The sequence below is a fragment of the Aulonocara sp. 'chitande type north' Nkhata Bay genome, linkage group LG5 (genome assembly GCF_057382095.1).
Source record: "Aulonocara sp. 'chitande type north' Nkhata Bay isolate Kocher_YH1m ecotype deep benthic linkage group LG5, A_spYH_male_GT1.1, whole genome shotgun sequence".
Lineage (NCBI taxonomy): Eukaryota > Metazoa > Chordata > Actinopteri > Cichliformes > Cichlidae > Aulonocara > Aulonocara sp. 'chitande type north' Nkhata Bay.
The window spans coordinates 24,182,946-24,206,774 of record NC_141348.1 but is presented as its reverse complement, the minus strand read 5'-3'; the positions used below and the strand labels follow the sequence as shown (position 1 = coordinate 24,206,774).

General features: G+C 38.8%; 2 protein-coding genes and 1 long non-coding RNA gene across 7 annotated transcripts in view; 1 reads left to right on the top strand and 2 right to left on the bottom strand.

The window, feature by feature from the left end:
- Nucleotides 1-665: 665 nt before the first annotated feature.
- On the bottom strand, nucleotides 666-6,254 carry parp3 (poly (ADP-ribose) polymerase family, member 3). Of its 2 annotated transcripts, none has more exons than XM_086292340.1 (11): nucleotides 5,823-6,254; nucleotides 5,369-5,535; nucleotides 5,128-5,253; nucleotides 4,673-4,855; nucleotides 4,323-4,461; nucleotides 3,282-3,505; nucleotides 3,031-3,186; nucleotides 2,818-2,904; nucleotides 2,559-2,736; nucleotides 2,330-2,473; nucleotides 666-1,839 (listed from the first exon to the last, which is right to left on the bottom strand). In XM_086292340.1, exons 2-11 carry the CDS (start codon nucleotides 5,516-5,518, stop codon nucleotides 1,664-1,666), a joined length of 1,563 nt encoding a protein of 520 aa, XP_086148466.1. In that variant the 5' UTR covers nucleotides 5,519-5,535; nucleotides 5,823-6,254; the 3' UTR covers nucleotides 666-1,663. The 2 variants fall into 2 exon arrangements, with proteins under 2 accessions (XP_086148466.1, XP_086148465.1); XM_086292339.1 differs by having other exon boundaries at nucleotides 5,333-5,535; nucleotides 5,823-6,252.
- LOC147330627 (uncharacterized) overlaps nucleotides 5,492-23,829 on the top strand; it is a 51,549-nt gene continuing 33,211 nt past the window's right edge. Inside the window, exons 1-2 of one of the 4 annotated variants that reach the window (XR_015129097.1) lie at nucleotides 5,492-5,891; nucleotides 8,911-9,139. This is a non-coding gene — a long non-coding RNA (uncharacterized LOC147330627). Of the gene's footprint in view, nucleotides 5,896-5,992; nucleotides 6,235-8,910; nucleotides 9,140-23,829 lie in introns of those variants that run through there. The other 3 variants (XR_015129096.1, XR_015129095.1, XR_015129094.1) reach the window with 3 other exon arrangements.
- Nucleotides 7,887-23,829, bottom strand: part of grm2a (glutamate receptor, metabotropic 2a) — a 34,423-nt gene continuing 18,480 nt past the window's right edge. Inside the window, exons 3-6 of the mRNA XM_086292338.1 lie at nucleotides 15,098-15,935; nucleotides 12,490-13,553; nucleotides 8,943-9,120; nucleotides 7,887-8,338 (exon numbers count right to left, since the gene is read on the bottom strand). Coding sequence (XP_086148464.1) covers nucleotides 8,265-8,338; nucleotides 8,943-9,120; nucleotides 12,490-13,553; nucleotides 15,098-15,935 — 2,154 coding nt within the window. The 3' untranslated portion in view covers nucleotides 7,887-8,264. The remainder of the gene's footprint in view (nucleotides 8,339-8,942; nucleotides 9,121-12,489; nucleotides 13,554-15,097; nucleotides 15,936-23,829) is intronic.

Genomic DNA, 23,829 nt, shown 5'->3' with positions numbered 1-23,829 from the left:
TCTTCCTCCAGAGCCCAGTCTCTCCTGGGTCCTAACAGCCACCAGTTCAAAGATTTATTTCTGTTTTTAATGTAGCTTACGTTGGCACTGCAACGGTTTTCTTTTTACATCTATTTGACTTTAAATATTTTCAATTTACTGGATCTTAGGTCATCTACATCTTAAATTATATGTTTCATTGAGCTGGATTATAGTATACCTGTAGAGAACACCACTCACATAATACGAACTTTCCTAAACATTAATAAATAAATGATAAGCAGTGTTTGCAGCAAGCACAATGTGAGCTAGTATCTTGCAAAATGAGTCCTTTAAACCCTTTGCAATACAGTGCTTAAAAAAATCATTAAACCACCTGTTATTAACAAAAGAAACCACAAATACACACAAGAGAAAACATCTTAATTTTCACCAATATTCTATACTACATTTTCCACTTTTCTGTAAGATGATACATTTTTGGATAAATTCACAGATAATAACAATAACTTTACTTTAGCATTAAAAATATTACTCCGATTAAAGAGTCTGCACATGCTGGTGGATTAATCATTACATTGGGTGGTGGACTAATAAATGTGTTAAGCACTCTACATAACACATAAACACAGCATTATATGAGAAACATTATGAATTCGAAAGAGAAGATATCCAAACAACCAGTAAACATTTTAGATGATTTATTCTTTATTTATGGATTACTTGTTTACAATCACAGTCAGTGCATTACCATTATGGCATCATTTTAACTAATTGCCTTCATAATAAGAGATGTTGCAGGGGCACTTCAGTATATTCTATATTCACGTAATGTCATAGTGCATTACTACAAACATTTTTTTAATCTAAAATGGAGTTTCTCATTAATGACACCATGTGGTTGTATTTGGAATAAACCAATAAGGCATAGTGGGACTGGCTTCCAAAGCAGAAAACTCCTTGAAGCCTTCTTACATTTGTAACAGTTCTTCAATGTTACCTAAGAATTTGCATTTTACATTTTCATAAATATGTCTTTGTATAGGTACCATTTATGCCTCTTTCCCACACCAGTTTAACTTAATTTATCACTACTCAAAATGCATATATAAGTGCACATTCAAGACCCTTTCTTTCTGATGCACAGAACTGTGTCCTTCGTTGTCACTTAGACAAAATGATGCGTATGCAAATATGTAAACCCTATAGAAACAGAACTGAGACGCCAAACAGAAGGTGAGGTTCAATATGTAATTCAATGGTTCTCAAAATGGCAGGCTCCACCTCATTAGCTGTAAGAAGTCATCCACTGCTTCTCAATAACTAAAAACTTGAACATTACTGTTTTTTCTTAAAAAAGAAAAAACAAAATCACATGAATTGAAATCAGTTTTCACTTTACATTTTTCACATCGTAGTCCAGCCCTCCAGTTTGAAAACCACTAATTCAATTCAAAAACAAAAATGTGCAAAGACCACCATGCATTGTATATTAGCTTTACATTTTTTAAAGTATGTATAAAAACTTGCAAACTACACAAACATAAGCGTAAGGCACAGAAAAGTGCATCTAAAATGAACAGATCCACATTCACTGCATTAGACCATAGCCTTATCAGAAGGACTGTAGGAAGTCCATCACCAAGAAACAAACAAAAGGACCTTCATTTTTCTTTGGTTAGAATTAGCCATACATATTTAGCTCCAGCAGGTAGCGAAGGCGGCACTGACTCTCTTTGTAGATGAGATATTCACTGTTGCTGAAGTGACTATCAGAAAACTGGGGTTGCTTTATTGGCTTACCCTGAGGCACAGCAACCTTCTTACCCTCCTGGGTGATGAAGATATCCTTGGACGGATCTGAAATCAAAGAATCACAAAGTGATATAACAAAATTGACAGGAGGTGGCATTCATATTGCACTTTTCCGGACTAATTTATCATTCAAAGTGCACTACGGGCCACAAGGTGCTTACATGAACACCTGCAGCCTATTTAGGGTCACCATTTCACCTAACATGCATGTCTTTGGGCCGGAGGTAAGGCAGCGAGCACAGAGAGATCATGTAAGCTGCACACAGAAAAGCTACTGCCACTCTGATTTTCAAATGTTTATATTTTTATTCATTTGGGGGAAACTGACACAATCTGATAACATGAATAGCAAGTTTCTTTTAATGAATTTGTCATGAATTACCAGTGGAAATTAAACTTCATCCAAACTGCCAAACAATTTCAAGGACAAAAGGCACGCAGATCTCTCAATATGCTGATAGTTTACTTTGTGACATTGTATATTTCTTTATAAAAAGGTATTATTTTACCGTACAAAATGTAAAAAGTACTGCACCTGGTTCGACCATGCCTCGTGCCACCACACTATCATACCCGGCCGGAGGCGTCCTCAAGGAACAATTGTCTCTGGTAATGGTATGCTCTTTGCCAAGGGCGACCTCGCTGAGAAACATCACTCCTGTATTTTTGGAAGGGCGCACTGAAAATGGACAGAAAGTGAAAAGTACAATGTTATGACTCCAATAAAGACCCAAAATTGTCTTGTTTCTTGCTTCTAGCCTTACCGTAACATGCAGACTTGCTGTTTTCAGAGGCAAAATAGATACCACAACCGACACGGCCTCCCGAATGGGGCATTATCCTCAGACCACTCTTCAGGATAGCTGCAACCACTGCTATGTTTGTACCATGCCACAGCAGACGCCGATTCTCCAGATTATCGTTCTCATTAAAGCGCTGCCCCTGCAATGCGGAACATGTGCTTTCGGTCAGAGGACGCCCGTTTTCTGTGTTTGACTTAATAAAACTGGCTGTAGTGCCTACCTCTGTCTCTCGATCGACTTCCCAAACATTGAGAATTTTTGGTTTGTAATAGTCACCTGAAGTCGCTTTCAGGTAATTTTCTATGATCTTCAAATGTGAAAACACAAAGAGGGAAATAACACAACTGCTACTATTGTATAAAACAACATGAATAGCAGATCTGAGATAAGCAGCAGTCCAAAACCTTTGACTTAGTCACGTAAGAGACAGTACCTTGAACATTTCTGTGTTCTTTTCCATCTGAGTCAGCTTGCATTTGAGAGAATTGTAGTCTTGGTCTATAGGGTGAGGAACCGTCTGTATCATCTCTTCTTGAGCCTTCTCAGTCTCTGACTTCAGAGTCTGGGCAAGCTCAATGTCAGCCAACACCTGTAAAAAACACACAACAGGGAACAGACTTTAGGAATGAGAACACAGCACAGCGAGACAAAGCTTCTCCTAATTTATGAACCAGAAAATCTTACCAAGAGCATCTCTTTTTTCTTCTCCACAATCTCTTTGTCATTAATAGTAGGCGGTCTGTTCCTGCCAAAGTTATGTGGGATTGTGGTGTAGAATTTTGAGGAAAGCTCTTCTAGACGTCCTTTTCCACTTTTTTGATTCATAGCAGCTTCAATCTCCTCCAAAACCTCAAAGCCTTTTGCAATCTGGACCTTGCTGAGCTTGCCCAAAGGCATCTTTTTGATGTCTGCGTAATAACCACATACAAAAAACACAATTCTCAAGCAGATCATTGCATGTTTTCATAATTTTTGTGCCCAGGATTGCACTAAAAACACTTGTCAAAAAGTGTTTTTAGTGCAATTTAAAAGGTTTCCAAATTAGAAACAAAAATGTAAGGTTAGGTTGTTTTCAGATGATTAGTGTGCTCATAGAGGAAGCTACACAATTGATCCTTCTTTTGACTTCTTTTGATTTCAGGGTTTAGAAAAGCATAGTCAAAACAGGACACTCTCGTAAACCACGCAACCTTTCAGACCAAATCAGATAGTTACTATTAAGTCTTCACAGGAAACAAGTTATGGAGGTGCAGTGGGTTAAGCATAATAATGTGTGAAGCCAGCACTCACTTACTTTTAGAGCTATGAAACATGTACGGATGCACAAAGGGGACAAAGGTGCAGAGAGAAGCCTATCGAGTTTTAAGCCTGGGATTGCTTTTACTGTTTTATCTCTTCATTTTTGCCTTTTCTAGCTTTCTGCCTACTGCAGCTAGCAAAGCCCAGAACATTAATCATATATGTCCAAAATGCTGAGATGAGGGAAGATATGCAGATGTAGACTTTACCCTTTGTTTGTAACAATGTTTAATCATTTACATCGCATTCTTTATTGTTTCCTACAGTTCTTAGAAATACAAGTTAGGCTTAATATACAGGAGTATTTTTAAAGTCTGCACCCATTTCAGCTTCACAGGTACATTACACAACTGGTATTTTAAATACAAAGAGTGTTTGCAGACTGGATCTGTCGTGTGAAGACATTTACAAGTGAGACACACCCACCTAGGTTCATACATTCCATCGCCTCCTTGAACATGTCATTGCTGAAAATGAGCTTAATGAGGCTCTGTGTAGCTTCATCGAGGGTACAAGGTAGGGCGTTCTTTGCAACCTGGGCTGGCTTGCCATCAACACAGTCTACCTGCAATGTCCAAGAGAAGGCACAGGGAGATTCTGCTAAAGCTCATACAGAGTGTCAAAAGTCTAAAATATTAGAGACGCAGTTGAAGAATTTGTATTATTATTATTATTATTTTTTAGAGACTTTGCTTTTCATACTGTGATTTTAACAATTTGAGGTTTCATAACCACACTCAATGCTCCTTGACCTAATCATCAGGTATTTAAATTACCTTGATTTCAGCATCTTGCTCTCCATCCACCTCTATCAAGGTGTACTTCCCAGGGTGAGAGACAAAATTCATTCGGTCGCTCCAGTTGTTCTTTGTCTTGTCCTTAAACTTCTTCTCAAAGTCCTTGACAGCATTTTCAGCCTTATCAAAGGGCGAACTAAGTTTACTCTGTCCGACTTCCCCCTGAAACCAGGTTAGAAATGAAGCACTAACAGTGATGCTAATATGTCAACACACAGCAATAAGGGGTTAAAAATCAATAATGTCTGCTTTTCCCCCCTAAGCCCTTTAGAAAAAGAATCTATCTATCTATCTATCTATCTATCTATCTCACGCTCTCTCTATACACATATATACATAAATATATATGTATAAATATATATACACATAGTGTGGGTGGGTACATGAATTAACAGAACAAAATGCATTTAAAAAAAACAGTGGAACAAACTCACCACTCTGCCCCATCTGTTCCATGAATAGTACTTCTTGTTTGCTTTAACAACTTGGATGACATAAAACTTATTGTTGTTATGTCCGATATTTGTCTGATTGAGCATGCAGTCGTAATCCTCATACACCTGGTGAAGACATTAGAGAACATTTATCAAAATCAGCTTTCTGCTCCTGCACTAACAAGCCCTACTTCACGTGTCCTACCTCTCCACAGGATGACAATGAACAGTGTTCATCTACCTTCTTGTTGCTTTTTACTTGTGGCCCTGCAGCCAGCAGGGCTTCCTTTGCAGAGGTAAAGGCATCTTTGGCTTTTGGTGTTTCAGGCTCTTGTTTGACCTTCTTTCCACCAGCCTTGGCAGCAGAAGCAGCTCGTCTCTTTGGTGCCATGGTCCTAACTGAAAGGCCTGTACACAAACTTATCACTTTGGTCTCTGGACATCATGACTGGACAAGTTCACCGGCATGCCTGCACTGCTCATACAACCATCTCTGACTGTTCATCAGAACAAGCCGAAGTACTCCCCACACATCCGTTACCGATAATTACAGACTATCTGCCATTAGTAAAAACAACACCCGACACTGCAACAGTAGTTTTGATATGTTTTGAAGCAGCGCAGACACTGGACCAGTTCCGCCCCTTGTTATTTATCATAAAAACAACAAGAATTTCCCTGTGTACGGGACTCACCTTGTAACGATAAATGATGCTAACAGCAGACTCAAAGATGTTCCTCGTCACCAATGCAGAACACCGGCTGTAAGTGAGTGTCTATAATTTTCTGTAAGTTTACAATCACTTTACAAAACACGGAAGTGCTGGAGCTGAGTTGTGCCCTCCTCTTCTGCTGCTGGAGTCAACGGAGCGGACAAACGGCTATACCGCCACCTAGCTAGCTGAGTCCGGCGTGAGGCTCGTTTGTGCCTTTCACAGGTGGATTAAGCGAGGACCAAGGCCAAAATGAACTGGTCTTTTAAGTTCTGTGACTATCTGTGCCCTACCTATAGCTATATAATATAACAGAGGTACTTTCTCAAAGGATTAATCACCTTGCTTTCCCTTCATCCGGTCCACGATTAACAACAGTAGGAGCTTCACAACTGTGCGTTTCTTTTTCGGATTTTCATGGAAAATATATTTTATATATTAGCTTAAATATTTTTATATTCATAGAATTTTATGTAGTAGCAAATTGCTATATAATATCATTTTCACAGCTCCCTTAACTTAAAAAAAAACTCTAGCAAACAGTCTTGCTAAGCAAAAATATTAATTACCTGATGTTTCCAGTTCAGTATATTTTGACATTAAATGTGTGAGATTGAACATGTTAGACTTACTGCAACTTGATAAAAAAAAATTATTGCAGTCATTTTTTTTAAACTTATATGCATATTTTATGCTAAAATTGTGGAGTGAATAGGTTGCAGAGAAAAAAAATTGGTGGTGGTGGTGTGTGACAATTTATTAATGTACAGTTTAAACTCATCAGCCACTTTTCAACTGCTCTAATAAGTTAATCGCATGCATAATATAAGATACTATGAGATGCTACGTATACATGTTTATTTCTAGCAACCTAATAAAGGGATTGTTCAGACAGCAGGGTACCATGTGACCTTTGTGTTTGTCCAAGGGTTAGACAAACATATTGGACAATCTTTGTCTCTTAAGCAGTTTAGTTGTAACTTAACTTAATAAAAATCCAGAAAGACTGTTTAAAAGCTGCCTAACATGATGAACTAAAATGAATGAGCTACATTTACAGTGGTGGTTTTCCTCATGAGGGTGAGACTATCAGTTCAAGAGTTTAACAGGATTGCTGCAATCAACTGTATTGCACAATCAGGCAATGCCGAAAATTAATTACCCCCACAAAATTGTGTCTGTGTCTTGATAATATGCTTGATATATTGCGAGCCTGTCTGTCACAGTAAGGAACAGCATGTTTGGCCTGTCCCACGTAAAAACAGCAATTTGATGATGTCCAGTGAGCAGATCTACTGAAGCAGAACTGCAATTATTCATTGACTTCCTTCATATGGAAATGTTCTATATTTGGATAAACCCCAAAGCTGCGTGCATGTTGGTCAAATTAAGACAAATGAAAAAAAAATGTGGACACAAGATGGCAGTGTTAAATCGTTGATACTGTATGGGCCGGGTCCAAGACAGCTTTGGTGAATTTTATCCCATGTCAACAGATGATATTTGTGCAGGTAATTCTCATTTCAGTGGCTGTTTGGTCTAGGCAGATGGTGTAGATTTAAGCTGTTAAAATTTGGGCAGCATAGATTTCAGATCCCAGCTGATGGAGGTTTGATTTGCACACTATTATTTTAAAGAGTCGTGAAAGTTGACTTTTGTATTCATTACTGGGTTGCTTCTTTTGTCCAAGTGTGAAGATAAATAAGACACTGAGTCCCAAAATGTTCTTCTGGTCACATCAGTGCTTTGCATAGGCCTGTGAATAAATTACTGGAGTTAGGGGAAATGAGAGGCACAGTGCAAAAACACTGCATATGTGTACTCTGTTTTGCATTTAGATAAATCCTGCACTTGCCAAGGGTGAAAATTTCATGTTATAACATAACATGACAGCAGATTTACAGTATATTTTACTGATTTGGCTACTGAAAATTGAAGGTTTATTTCACATTTTTAGATTATTGGCAATGTATTTTTGCATATGTTACCCTCTACAATATGAATCTCAATATGATGTGTAAAGGAACAGACTTTGAATCATTTCAGTTTTAATAAAAAACACATTTTATTTACATAAATTACAAGAAAGCACAAACTGGTTCACCAGAATCTACATTAAAAACGTCTTGTATATATTACATTTAACAGATTTACTATAATTTACTCCATTGTTGCAAGTAAAATCCTCAAAAACAAGGGCTATATGCGACTTTATTGGCATCTCATTTAAAATATGCTACGAGTAAAAGAACAAAAGAAAATAATCGGGACATTGTACTCACAGCACTTTGAGGACAACAAAGCCAGGACGATCATCTGTGTGACCTCTTCGATATCTGAGACACCTGACTCAGGACTAGTGATTATATAACTTTGTTTACAATGCTTGGCGAAAAATAAAATAAAATATAACTCAGCTGATCTTCACAAAGAGGATGTTGTGGAGTCCACCACCTCTCGTCCATTACACACTGTTGGAACAACATTGGAGGCCGTTGCTGCAAAACATAAAAAATAGGATATTTTGTGTAATGTCAGCAGTGTAGTGTAACTACTGTAACTACTAGTTACAGTTTGTGATATAAGCCAAAATTACTGTAACCCAAAGGGGCACCTGGGTCCCAGATGCCCCTGTGAAGCATGATAATTAACTCATGGATGATGTGGAATGCAATGCAGCTTGGTTTTTTTCTACTTATGATATGTATATTGAAGCACTGTATTTTCACTTAATTATCATAATAACACACAACACACAACAATTCTGTTCAAATCTTATAGAAATGTTCTAAATAAACAGACTTGGATTTTTTATTTACTTATTAAACTTATTAATTTATTTTTGGCTACACCAGGTCTGCACCATCAGGGATTGTATGGGGCCATTTTTGGTATTTTAAAAGGTTTTGTTTGGGTTTTTTTTTATTATGTATGACTTAAAAAAGACAAAAGAAAAAGGTTATGTATAACTCCCACTGTCAGACAGACAAGTGAGACACAGTGATAAAGCATGTAGCAATATTTTCATAATAATATCAATTGTATTATTATTATTTAATATTTGTTTCAGTTTCACGAGTTTTGCTGTATCTTGGGTGGTACCTTGAGAAAAACTGGAGCCGGGGCCAGTGTTTACACTGAAGCGGGTGGTGTTCACCCTGAGTGTACTGACATTCTTCTGTGGCTGGAACAGGATGATGTGGATCTTGGGAGCAAAGAGGCAACCCAGTACCACCGACCCACTGAGACTGACCGAGATACACATGGTAGTGGTCTGTACCTGGAGGAGGAAACAAAAGGTAAAACTCCAAACTGTTGTATTTCAGAGGTACAAAAATATGTACAGTAAGAGAAACGTAAAGTCACATTTCTAGATTGCCAAGCATTGAGGGAATTCCCGTATACCTCATAAGTGCTACTCTTAATTTCACACCTGTGGTTGAAAATGCCTGAAAGTTGCTAACTCTGTATATGGAGGACCGTTTTTGCAGCTCAAGAGTATTCATTCTGAACAAAAAAAAAACCCTGAAGTCAGAAAAGAAATGATAAGTACGTCTTTCATAATTCAGAATCAAAGCCAGGTGCTACAGAGGAGGAAGGGGATTGTTTATCAGCTGGGATTTCTAACTAGAGGTGTTAAGCGATCTGTTTATTTGCTTGTCAATCAACTGCGTAACCCTCGCTCCTTTTCGGCTCACCCTGCCCACATCTTGCTATGCATCCTCAGTCTGCTTCTTGCTTTCCAACGCTTTCACAGTCGTCTTTTTAGTTTTTTTCAGTGAGAAGATATAAAACAGCAACATGGCAGGTGCATTTCTTTTTCGCAAGACGCAGCAGGTGTCTGTCATCAACCTGAATGCTAATGTCGGTATTAAAATATTGTGGGTACCAAGTGTGATTCTGTGCACTGACAGCTCCACAGAAAAAGCTATGCAAGTTGAGACAGAGATGTAACTGGCACAGCGTCAGTTTACCTGGTTTATTTTGAATATTGTTTAATTACTGCATCGGTTTCTTACTCTCTCTGTAAATTCATGACTTGAATATAGATTTTATGACTAATCAAGAAAAATATCTACAGGACATTATTGATATGTATACTGTATTTCACACTTTGGAAACATAGTGGTTATCACTATGTGTGGTCATGTACCATGTAGTGTAATACAGCTATATCACTAAACTGACCTTTAGTTGCATCGAGTTTTCTAAGTTGCCATCTGCAGTGAATTCAACATTAAGATTCTCCTCACACCATCTTTGAAATACAGTGCACACTGACAGGCTCAGGTGCTGTGTTGTAATGTAAATTCACAAAGCCTCAGATTCCCATTTTTTCACTATATTTCTAAGCTGTAGTTTTGAAAGCATGGAATGTAATGTACGGATGCATGGCGGCTGTTTAAAAATAATAATCTCACCAATCCCAACGCGGACAAAGGCTAAATACTTTTGGTTTTGAATAACACCATGGACAATACTGCATAGAAATAACCTGTTAAGTGGTTTTAATAATTCACAATATGTTGGAGTGAAAGAGCACAAGGAAGAAGAGGACAAGGAATCTGCTTTTCCCCTTATATTTCCCCAGATGTGTTATATTCTGGAGTGTGGATATAGAGCATGGCTGCTACAGTCTCTCTTCAACCTTGTTTTTCGCTGTATTGACCTTTGATGGTGCTGTTTTTGTTGCACAAATACAGCATTGTCTCTGTGTCTGTGTTCAGCTAACTTAATCCCTACAGAGACCCTCTGAGATGAGAGATGAAATTCTTCCTTTTTATTGCAGGTTTTACTGTGCGTTTATTGAAAAGCTTTACTGGAGTCTTCCAAGTCTGGCATGGATGCCGAATTTGCTAAAATCACAAGTAATTTAAAGATCAGTTTAAGATTTATTCGATATTTAGATGTCGAGAGAGGGGTTTTTTGTTTGTTTTTCAAACTGCTGAACTTTAAACTTTGGACAGTGAACAGTTACTTGCTATGCATTTGGTTTTCAAGGAATTTGTGGTTCACCTCTTGCTTAGTCTGATTGTGTCTACCTATATATCTATATGGTTACTATATATTTAGTGGTGCTACACTAATTTTAGCTGAAGGCAGGTGTACCCTGCCTCTCGCCCTAAGACAGCTGGGATAGGCTGCAGCGCCCCCTGTGACCCTGAAAGGGATAAGTGGAAGCGAACTGATGGAGTTTGAAGCTGAAGGAAATCAAATTTAGGAAATATCTGTCTAAACACACTTCTTGATAGACTTCACAAGCAGTAGTAGTTTCTGTAGCCTTCGGTGATTTCATAGAAGCACTTTGAATTTTAACAGTCGTAGCTATTTAATTAGCTTGCATTTGCTGCTGAGATGACCAGCACTGGCATAAGAGAGGAGCCCTCTTCCCCCAGCGGTGTGGAGAGCGTCTTAAATATTTCATTTGGTAATCAAACGTGTTATTCACGGCTCAGTAGATTGTATTTAGCTTAGTTTAACATTTCATGACTGCCTAGTACAGATCTGTATTTGTTATTCAGCTGGAGGTTTGCATCAGGCTGTGACAACAATTTGAGAAGAAGTGTAAAGCAAGGAGAACGCTGGTAATGTGTCCCTGCCTGTGAAAAACTAGAGACACTGTGCCAACTCAGTTGCTTCAGTAATTATTCATCGGTCAAAGGGGAGATTTGCGTCTATCTGATGAGTCTGTTCAGGCTGCGAATTGCGTTGCCTACAGGGCCTGGAGGAAGGGTTCCTCTGAGCCTCACTACAGTCCCAAGACAGAAAGCACAGCTGGGACTCAGCAGCCCAGTCTTTCACACTCCATTCCACACAGCTACGCACAGGGAGTCACAGGGACTTTCAGTTCCCTAGCAGCCCTCATGGTCTAGCCTGTCTTCACCATGTTTCTGTAGAGGCAGCTGTGTCAGGAGGTTCCGCTGTCTTTCTCCCTTCTGCCTCTGTCTCATTGCACGTTGTTCAGATCCCAGTGGGATGAACCCACACAACTCAGACCACCTTTTCTCTGAAATTCTATCAGTTCAGTGTATGATCCTATTCAGCAGATGTCTGGCTGGCTGTCTGCCTGCCAGTTATTTCATTTAGTCATAAGTAGTGTATAAAAAGAGAGTGAAAACAATGTAACCAAAACCATAGCGCACAGCACATTTTCCCCAGAGAGGGAAAAGACTTCTATCTTTGAAGTTCTGTTAAAGTTTTACATGAGGTGCATAGTCTCATTAATGGGTTGCTCTCACTCCCCACATTATTATTTAAACATTAGAGGTAAAATAAGGTAGTGAAAGTGTGCTGATAATCATAAAAAATTGAAGCAACTGTAATAAAGAATACATATTGTTGGGAGCCACAGGCGATGCAGATATTGCTGACAACTGAATCAATATTAACTGGCATTGCATATAAAATTCAAATTCAAGCCCAGAAAAAATTATCATTATCTACAAGGATGTATTCTGGTCAGACTATAGAAATCTAAAGCCATCTGAATAAATAATTTATTGCAAATGATTATCATCCCGTGTGTGTGTGATTTAGAGAAGAATTAATTAACAGTCAGTGATAGTAAGAAGTCTGTGCATTCCCCAACTTCCATTAAAAGAGCTGTGTGTGCCTGCTTGAGGAGCAGGTATAAGCTCAGTTAACTCACCCTGTAGTCACTGGCAGTAACATAGAAAATGGGCTGGAAAGCCAGCCAGATGATGCAGGTGGTGTACATGGTAAAGCCGATGAACTTGGCCTCATTGAAGTTCTCGGGGCATTTGCGGGTTTTGAAGGCGTAGACTGTGCAGAGGATAATGAGGATGCAGTTATAAGTGAGAGACATGAGCATGCTGGAGTCCTTGCTGTTACACTTCAGGGTGACCACATCTCTCCTCTCTGGGTTCACTTCCTTCCTCACCCCTGGGGTCTCCACCAGCAGCCAGACCACCACCACTACCAGCTGGCAAGAGATCAGAGCACCACAGATGGCAACCTGGGAAGCTGGGCTGATAAAACGAGGCCTCTGGGCTCCATCCTTCACTCCACTGAAGATCCGAGCAATGCGATTGGTCTTGGTTAAGAGGGCTGAGTAGCAAACGGCAAAAGAGGTGCCTAAGCCTAGCCGGCGTAGCGTGCACACAGCTGTGGAAGGTTTGGCGATGTAGATGAATGTCATGCAATAGCACATCAGCACTCCAAGCAGAAGAATATAGGAGAGCTCACGTCCACTAGCCTTCACTACTGGTGTCTCATTGTGTTTAAGGAAGAGGCCAATAACAAAGAGTGTACACATGATCCCAAGACATGCAATGGTGACAGGGCCAATGGCCCAAGCATCTTCCCAGCGGATGTACTCCTCAGGCAGATCATAACAGCCTGTCAAGTTGGCCAGGGGCCACTGTCCAAAACTGCAGTCAGCACAGGTAAACTCATCATGCAAGTACTGGTAGGGCTGACAAGGGATACAGATCCAGCAGCACACATCTCCCGGCTGCATACTCTTCACCTCATTCTTCCTGCAGGGGTCACTACACTGGGAGGTGGGCACAACATCACCAGGCCAGGGAATCAGGCTGTGGTTCAGGCTCAGGCTTTGAGCCCAGTAGCCGACTTTACGGTAGACATAGCGTTCCCCGTCTTTGTGATAGTGAAAAATGTTGTAACGACCCAGGCTGTCTCCAAAAGTATCAAAGCGGACTATATTGTCTCTGTCTGGAGGACGAAAGGGGGCTGAAAGGAATAGAGAAAAATATTGTGTATTAGTAACAGATGTAAGAGACTCATCATAAAGAGTTTGGGACTACGGTATAAAATGTAAGGTATAAATATCTAAATTGGTCAACTTTGTAACATTTTAACTATTCAATTGTTTTGGAGCAACAACAGTGTGGACTGTGAACTCATATGTTATGCAACTCATTCTGTTTGTTCTGAAAGGAGAGTCTTATCTTTTAATATGTGCCCCTCAATATAGACTCCATGACTGTGAAAGGACACAGGTGCAAACTGGCAATTTACATGATGGAAGTCACAGTCTGAGTCTGTTCCTGGATGGAACAATAGGATGAAGATTCAGAACACACAGGACCTTACATGGCAAAATGTAAATTCATGGAAATCAAAGCAGAAATGAGCTATCATCTAAAAAATTGAAAGGTTACCTGCATATGAAAATTAGTGCTTGGGCCAGCTGATAGTGATAATTTTCAGTACTGGTTAATCTACCTGCTATTTTCTCATTTATTTAAATAAAATGTTAAAAGGCTGTAAATGATGCCTTTTATTGTTAACCAGAGTATGAGGTCAATTTTTAATCACCGTTACTCTTTTAATCTTATTATTTAAAGTTATAATACTAATATATTACTCAACTTATTATTTCTTAAAATTACAGTTAATAAAATTGCAATCAAGTAACTGCTTCAGTCTGATTACTGTGCTAAACAGCCATTCTTTTACATACACTGTAGGGTTCCTCATTCAGTATTTTCATTTACAGCCTACGTATCTATCACACGTAATGATTTCAAAATATGTATGAGTTTAGTGGTCCACCTGTTTTTGTATGTTTTCTCCTTAGAGTGTTGCAGTGTCTCATGGGATAGACTAATTTAAGGCCTTTCATCCAATTTTAATTCTCTGGATAGTAAAAATCCTTTGGGTATTTTATTATTTATTTATTTATGTTTTTTTTAATTTAGAAATCGTGAAATGCAGCACAGCTGGATACAAACACGGCTGTCCGCATTCATCTCATATCAATGAAAATGTCAGTATTTCCATAAATCAAAGCTAATTTGCACAAGTAGGAGCATTTATATTGGAAAGCCAATCACTTACGATGTGTGTGAACTGATGCTGTTACAGTAGTTGGCACTTGTTTTGTGCTGCAGCTTTGTGTAGACAAGCAGGAAACAAGTTATATTTTTTAAGCTGTGTCTGATTTGTTTTAAACTAAATAATCCATTGTTCTTTTCACACTTGCATGCATGACAAAAGCAGCCTCCGAGCACGAGGGTGAGGAAATTGTTTCATCTCTGCTAATTGAATCATTATAGAAATGTTCTCTGGGTGCAGTGAATAAACATGCAGACTTAGTCTTAAATTCAACATTTTATGGAACTCTAAATTGATTTAACTCAATCTGGCACCATCTAGTACATGCATTGGTACCTGGAGTTATATTTAGTTTTATATACAGATGTTCAAATAATGACAAACATATTTCTTTAAAGCTTTGCTTAAGTAATGTTAGTTCATTAAGATTCACTCACCATCAATTTTGACCTTGAGAATATAGTCTCTGTAAAATTTTCGTCCATTGCCAGGCTTAAGAGCATCGCACACCTTGGTGGAGTTTGGGCACAAGGCTTGTCTCATGTTATGTAAGGCAGTAGCCATTGCATAGACAGCATTCACTACAAACATGATCTTGGATTCTGGTTGAAATGGAACCTCCCGGAGCGAGTGTTTCCCACAGCCTAGATCATGGAGGCTGCACTGGAACTGGTTTTCCCAAAACTCTCTGAACCAGGGATTTCTGGTATTGTTGTATGGATGTAAGGAGGTGAAGTAATCATTAAACTTGGGAATTTGATAGGAGGAAAGTTCAATGGTGAACGCCCCATCTGCCACAGCTTCACTTCCCCTCACCACGCTCTCCTGGGCTCCCCAGCCATCACTTGCCACCCAGGTAAAGGTCACATTCATGCGGTTGGCTGCTACCAGCAGCTCACGGGCATCTTCGCTGCGGGTAAACAGAATGACCACCTTGGCGGTGGACTTCTGCTGCAGGGAGCGGATCACGTTTTCATAACTCCACCGGCTCATGGAGCGGCTCACCTTGGCCGAGGTGGCAATGCAGATTTGGCGGGCACGAGCTTCCTGTTGGAAGGCATCAATGCCAGTCTCACCGTAGTCACCTTCTGATGCCACTGTCGATACATATGTCCAGTTAAAGTAACGTAGGATCTCTGCCATGGCCTTAGCCTGGTAGAAATCGGGGGGCACTGTGCGGGCAAAGTAGTCATAGCGGGACTTGTCGCTTAGCTTGGCACTGGTTGAAGCATAGCTGATCTGAGGGATCTGGAAAAGTCGCAGCAGGTTGGCAACCTGGAGGAAGGGAAAGACAACAAATAAGCCTTTATGAAGTATTGATAATATGAACATGCAGTTCCAATTTTCTATATTTCTACATAAATATAACCAGAAAAGATGTTCATGCAATAAAAGTAGATAAGGTTAAACAAATAAAGCAAATACTATTTATTTATTTGTGTATTAATTGAGGAATAGATGTTTCACTATAAATCTGTGAGTGTGAAAAGTAGGAAAGCTCTGGGATCAGAATCCACTTCTATTTAATGAACAGGGATATAAGGCAGTTAGATTTTCACAACACATGTATCAGGATGGAAAGGGTTATAGAGCCTAAAAGGTTTAGACCGCGCCAATTTACTGTTAAACAGACTGTGTACAAATAAGAAATACAAATGAAGCTTATAATAGCCCGGGAGGTCATCACAAACCCAGGGCACCTCCTCTGCAACGACAACCCTCTGTCACTGGCTACAACAAAAACAATAGTCTTCAATCCAGGGCTGCTAAAGGTCAAGTGATCGAGCCAGAAAGCTGTTTGACAGATGATTTATGAAAGAAAGAGATCAAAATAGAAGTTTCTGGTTAGGGTTAGGCAAGGTAGTGGTAGTATCAAGGTTTGGGCTTATTTTCCTGCATCTGGGCCAGGTGAGCTTTCTCCATCATGGATGAAATAATGAATTGTGAATTAAACCGCTAAATACTAGAGGCAAACATGAGGCAAACACCTGTATATGAAGTGAGTTTAAAATGTCAAGCAACAACGCAACGACCCCCAGCACATGAATTATTCTATCAAATAATGGTCAAAGAAGCAAACAAAGAAAACAAATCTGACGAAGCAAAGAGTTCACGTAAGAAAACCCACCAACATCCCGGTTTGAACCTGCTCAGCACTGAAACCTGGGATTAGCATTGAGGAACTAAAATCCCTCAAAACTAATGAGCAGGTCTGATCCGCAGTCACCTGAAACAAACATTCCCATGCTTTTGCCTCTGAGAGATACATAATATTAGATCACTGTCTTCAGTAAATAAATCACAATGTGTAACACAATTGGATTGTATTTATGAATGCAATGATATGCAGCCGCATTTATGCAGAAAATCTCTAAGGATTCACAATATTTTTGTCACAACTACATTTTTTTTCTTTCAGACTGAAGCGATTAAGTTGTTAAAGCTACACAGAAAACATACACGGACCATCTGTGGGATTTGTTATAATTGCCTATTATTAAATATATTAACGAAATTAACTACACTACGTCTTTTCCCCCTGCAGATGCAATTAGTCTCCCTTCATCCAGGCTCCTATTTCTTAAACGGACCCCTGCTAGTCTCTTTAAAACTTAACACTCCTGTTGAATCAGTGGTGAGATCCTTTTATGTCTTTAATAATTGCAGCGACTGCCTGTCTACCTCAATATTTTTGATCTGTAATGCTTTCAACAAAAAATAAACAATAAACGTGGCTGAGTGGCTACAGGTGGTACACAAAGTAAACAGAATAAGAAGGAACACATTTTCAGAAAAGTTTCTGATGAGAGAAGAAAGAAGCATGACGAGACAGGAGTAGAGTGAAACCGAGGGTAGGGATGAGAGTGAAATGACGTCAAAGTGTCAAAGAATCTCAAAACTTTGTATTTTCTGTGTAATAAGCTTTGTCAGTGTTGTGACACTGCATGCTGTGTGTGCAGAAGCCGCTACTGACTAACTTTTGCTTCAGGCACTTCTGTGGGAGCCTAAGGGGAGTCAGTCTGATCAGTCAAAAGAATGCCAACCTAATTATGGCTGACTTTAATGCCGACTCTCACACCAGCACACTCATGGTGCTGCATCCTGAATGTCAATGAGTCATTCTTATAAAAGTCAGAAAGGAAATTCACATTCCAGCTCATCCAGTGTGATTTCATTTATCATTACTATATATTATCTGCATGTAGCTGTAGTGAGAGCAACCTGGTTTACGCTGCAAGCAGTTTATAATAGTGGTAGTATTATAGTTATATATATATATTATATAGTAGTATTATTTTGACATCTATTTGAAAATAATGGCACTAATTTAAGTGCTTTGATGTATCAAAATCATGAAATGGAGACAAAGTAAAAGCATGGCTATATGTGAGGCTAGAATAGTATTCCTATAGGTAGTAGCCAATATGCAAATTGCAAGTTATTGGTAACAAATCGCTTGATTTGGATGGAAAACAGTGAGTAGCAAGGAAAAAGCAAGTCACATCAAATAACATAGGCAGACACTTCTTAGATGAGAATTTATCTTTATAGAAACACAGAGCAATGCACTGAAATGTCCCCTTAGATCTGCTGTGATGTGCTTGGATTTAAATCATCAGAGCTTTATAATTCTGTTGGATCGTAGTGAGATGAATGTTAAATGAGCCAATCACAGTGATTTCCAGGCTGCTAATTTTATTGAAATGAATGACAGGATGTTTCACACAAAAAATGATATGCACAATCAAGTGCCACTGGTCTTGTTTTTTTACCACCACTCAAACCGGCACAATATCAAACACTTTTACTAGCGGATGATTTAGAGCTTTTATTTTGCTTCTTCTGTAGTGTAGCAAATGAAACACTATGAAAATCCAGGTTGTTGAAACACTTTACTGATTTTTTTTTCAAAGGTTCGTATTCAGTGAGAGTTTGAGGTCATCTGGAGGAACTCTGATTATGCAGAAAGGCCTATACGTAATCACATTTCTACATAAAATCATCTCTCTCCATAAACCGTCATGACAGCCATTCTCAACATGTGGTAAAACAGCTGGCAGTACTGTGCTTGCTTGCTTTAGGAAGAAATCAGCGCATAACTTAAAGTGCAAGTGACATGTTAACACAGATTAATCATTTTTAAATTTACCAGTTCATCCTATGATAGCTAATCAGTGTACTCCATAATTCTTTCATATTTTCAGTGGGAAATGTTTCCTAACAATTCATTGGGGACATTCACAATTTTTTGTGTTAAATTGAGTTTCTCCTGTATTTTTTTCCCAGTTTAATATTTACATAATGATATCAGCATGTTGGTGATATGACTACAAAAAGGGACAGTAATGTTTCCAAAAAATCAAGGTTTGCTGATATCATTAATACATTACTAGCTGTGCTGTGCAATGTATTTCTGTCATGGACTGCAACTCCTGACTTAAGCACCTTGATTATCACCATCTTGATTTTTTCAATTTAGACATCACAGGTGTGACATCTCACCCTCTATGCTTCCTGCTTCTCCCAGTCTTTCAGTCTATCCCCCTCTCTGTGACTTCATCTCTTAATGTGTTAGTGTCATGAAAATGGCTCTCCTTTAACCTGGCTAAATCACCATGGTAACTAATGCTAACCTGATCAGGAAAAGTTTTTTTCCTGAATTTTTGATTTAAAAATTGGCTTGAAGTGCCACATTTTCACTGATAGTTTTATTTACTACATGCTTTAATTGTAATATGAATTTTCAGCTGGTGGAATACATTTTTTGTGCAAGTTTTTAAGATTGAAGCCCAGCTGTAAAGTTACAGCAGCACAAACAGTGTGTTGCATAATTAATTTGGTGATGCAGAAAATCTTTGCTTGTTTTTATACTTGATTCTAGTGTTTCATACACTGTTTGAACTGCAGCTACTAGAACACAGAGCACACACCAAGAACACCTGTCCAGTCAATAAATGTAATTTTACTCTAAGTTATCTAGAAACTGAAATGATTTCCACGTCTTTATTTATCTGTTATTAGGCTGTAATGTTTCCAGTTTGAGACCTCTAAAGTACTGCCGTCATGTTCAAAATCCCAAGATTGATTCTTTTCTGCAGCATTATATTCATGTCTTTTTTTAGACTTAAATGTTCTATACAGACTTTTATTTTTACTTTTTATCATCATCATTTTATCATCATCATCTAATAGAATCACTGATTGGAATATGCATCACTTCCCTATGAGTCATACGAGACATGAAATGCATGTGAGCATGCACAAAATCTGAAGCTGAAAACCAAGTTTAACAGAGAAAGCTGATAACCACCATCACCACCTCCCCCCAACCCCACCAGTAAAAAAGCAAAAAACAAAAAACTGGATGTGTTTAACATCTTCATAGTGTTCGCTGTTATATAAGGAACAAAGGCTAAAAATTCTTTTGGTTGTACTGATGGTTTAAACCGTGTGTTACATGCTCAAGGATGATTAACTGGTGAGATATAAAATGAACTTGAAAAGTAGAAAATTCGAATTAGAAATTGCTGTGAAAGACGTTTTTCTTTCAGTTTAAAGTTTGTATTCACATCCTGACTTTAGCATTAACAGAAAAGCAGCCAGAAAGTCTAAGAGGGCTCCTGTAGGCAAGAAACAGACTGTCATCGAGGCCTGTGAGTCCCGTGACTGTTAAGCTGAGGGTATTAACCATCTCTGAGCTGTTCTAGACAAAGAAACAGACGTGTGCTATCGATGCTAGGAAGACCAAATTGGTCATCTGAGAATACTCACTGGAAAATTCATTAAGTATACCTTGCTGGTACTGGGTTGGACCCTGTTTTGACTTAACCCTTGTGTGGTGTTCGTATTTTTGTTACTCAGCCAGTGTTCATGGGTCTGGTGGACCCGCTAGAGTTTTGGCTTTCCAAATTAACACTATCAAACAATTTTATGTTAAATTACTCAACAGATGTTTACTTCATCCCAATTACAAGACATATGAACAGCAAACATGGTTAATTTTTTCCCTTTACCTTTGTTAGATCACATTTATGAATTAATGTGCTTCTCGTTTTTCTTTTATATAAAATGTTATAAATAAATCAGTTATAATCAAGTGGAGTGAGTGGAAAGACACAACACATTTACACGTGAAAAAATAATTAATTGTTTAATTTTTCTTTTGAAAAAAACTGAACACGGGTCTCACAGACCCGAACACCATACAAGGGTTAATTTTTCATGGCATACATTTAACAAAGTTCTGGAAACATTCCTCAGAGATTTTTGTCTATATTGACTTGATAGGATTACACAGTTGCTGCAGATTTGTCTGCTGCAAATCCACGATGCTAATCCCCCAAAGATGCTCTCTTGGATTGAGATCTGGTGACTGTGGATGCCGTTTGAATGCAGGGAACTCATTGTCATGTTCAAGAAACCAGTTTGAGATGATTTGACCTTTGTGACGTGGTGCATTATCCTGCTGCAAGCTCCCATAAGAAGATGGGTACACTGTGGTTATAAAAATATGGACATGGTTAGCGACAATATTCAGCCAGGTCATGGTGTCTGCACAATGTTCAGTTGGTACTAAGGGGCTCAAAGTGTGCCAAGAAAATATCTCCCACGCCATTATACCTACCACCCACCTGAACCATCGATACAAGGCAGGATGGAGCCATGCTTTCATGTTGTTTGTGTCAAAGAAACAGAAACCGAGACTCATTAGGACCTGACAACATCTTCTATTGTCCAGTTTTGATGATCCTGAATGAACTGTAGCCTCAGTCCATCTGCTTCAAGGTTCAGCGTGTTGTGCATTCAGCTTTCTTCTGCACACCTTGGTAGTAATGAATGATCGAGTCACGTCAGCTCCAAGTATACTGCCCATTCTCCTCAGACTTCTGACATCAATGAGGCATTTTCAGCCAGAGAGCTACTGCTCATTGGATATTTTCTCTTTTCCAGACCATCCTCTGTAAACCCTCGAGATGGTTGTACAGGTAAACCAGCCTGTCTGATACCACTGAAAGTCACTTAAATCACTTTTCTTCCCCATTCCGATGCTCAATTTCAACTTCAGCACATCATGTCTATATGCCTAAATGTAATGAGTTGCTTCCATGTGATTGGCTGGTTAGATATTTGTGTTAATGAGGAGTTGAACAGGTGTACCTAACAAAATGACCGGTGAGTGTATTTCGTTGTGTTAATGTTCATACGTGAGTTCACCAGCTGCCTTTTGTTCTCTGGTTCCCTTAGGTTTACACCACCTGCAGCTTGATGCAGGTGGTTGTTACAGCTTGCCTCCTTTGTGTCTGCATTTTGGCCCCTTTGATCTGAACTCTATTACTCGGTAATTATATTTATAACTTAGCACGCTGCTTATAAGGAGGTTGTCACTATCGGTTGTAACAAACTTTCCTAATCTTTGCCTGATTTCTGTCGTCACTACAATACAGTATGATAGTATGATATAATGATGACATTTATATAAATATCTGTCTAGGGTACCTAATATTCCACCTGTAGTATCAGTACATTTCACGGCATAGTTTTGTTGCCATGATTTTCTGTGCACGGTTAGAAAAATAAAAACATTTATCTGTGCTGCAGAAATTCTTCAATGCTCACAGTGATAGTTCTCTGTGGGGTGTTGAATGGAGCTGTAATCCACTTACACGTAGCTTATGGAATCTTGTATCACACAGCAGCAGGCATGACACTGATACAACAGGCTTAATGGAAATCATTATATAGATGTTTATATGGCATGTATTAAAAAATGACGATTTAGGGTCGAGGCCACTGGTAAAATAGGATAGTGTGCGCACAACTTCAACAATCACCATTTTTCTTTTTTCTGCTTATCCATTTATTACTCTTGTCATCTTGATTATTTTTTAACATCATTACGTTACTTTAACCTGGGAGGTTTTTGCCAGCTGGCTTCTGCGGCACAAGGATTCTCAGTCGAGAATGAACTCCCGACAGGTTCAAAGGAATACAAAATATGACAGTAGAGGGCAAGAAGTTGAGGAATGAATCCTGTCACTGGAAAATCTGTGGCAAAAGAGGGAACGATGTGAAACACATTAAGTCAGTGTCTACCGGAGAAAAGTTTTCATCCTGCAGTCTTTTCTGTTTAACAATTTGCACTCGGAGGGTTTCTTTCTGCCTGCACCTCCAGGTTTTAAGAAGGTCCTGAGAACGGCTCTATAAATGGCTATATATAGACAGACCTGCATGTGCCTCTTCTGGTGTTGTACATTAATGTAATGTCAATATTAATACTTTTGCACTGGAAATTAAAGAGGGAATCTTAATCTTTAGTAAATTTGGTTAATTTAGTGGTCGATATTGCATGTCTTATGACTAAAATTTATTGATATAGCACTTATCGAAATAAAAGCTGAAACCTTAATTACATAACTTACGGTTTGGTGTCGGATCACCACTAACACTGCTACTACTACTTACTTTTTGCAGGCAACGATTGGCATTTTGTCTATTGTTTTTGTTTTGACAAAAAAGACAGCAGGTGGTGTACAAATACGAAATCTTAAAGATTCATGCAAAGGTAAATGGTAAATGGACTGATTCTTATATAGCGCTTTTCTACTCTCCCGGAGTACTCAAAGCGCTCTATAAAGCGCAAAGGCGAAACTGAACACTCATTAAATTAATTTACTTGAATGGATCAAAATACTAAACTATACATAACTGCCTTTGGTTTTAGCTGTAGTGTGTGGCTTCCAGTCTCTTACATTCAGCTATAAGGGATCATGCTGCCTCAGACAGCACCTTATTTAATTAATACAATTAAGAACTGGCCTAGTGTGGATTTACAGCTCAGGGTCTGGTTCTGAGCAGATTACTGTGAAAGTGGTTTCCTACCAAGCAGTGAGGGCATGCCTGATCTGGTAGCAGCACTTGGGCCGATCTCTCAGCTGTCATATACTGCTAGTTGGCAGGAGAACAATGAAAAGATTTCAGATTGCATGACAGAAAAGTAAAAATATATATGTGCAAATTTCAAATGTAAAAATATGCTTTGATCTTTTGGAGATATGGAACATATGTTGCACTGATTTTTTATTATTATTAATTCTCCAATTTTATATCATCTCCCTCTACACCGAATCAAGTTTTCTCTGATTGGTTGACCCACATAAACAAAAGGTTT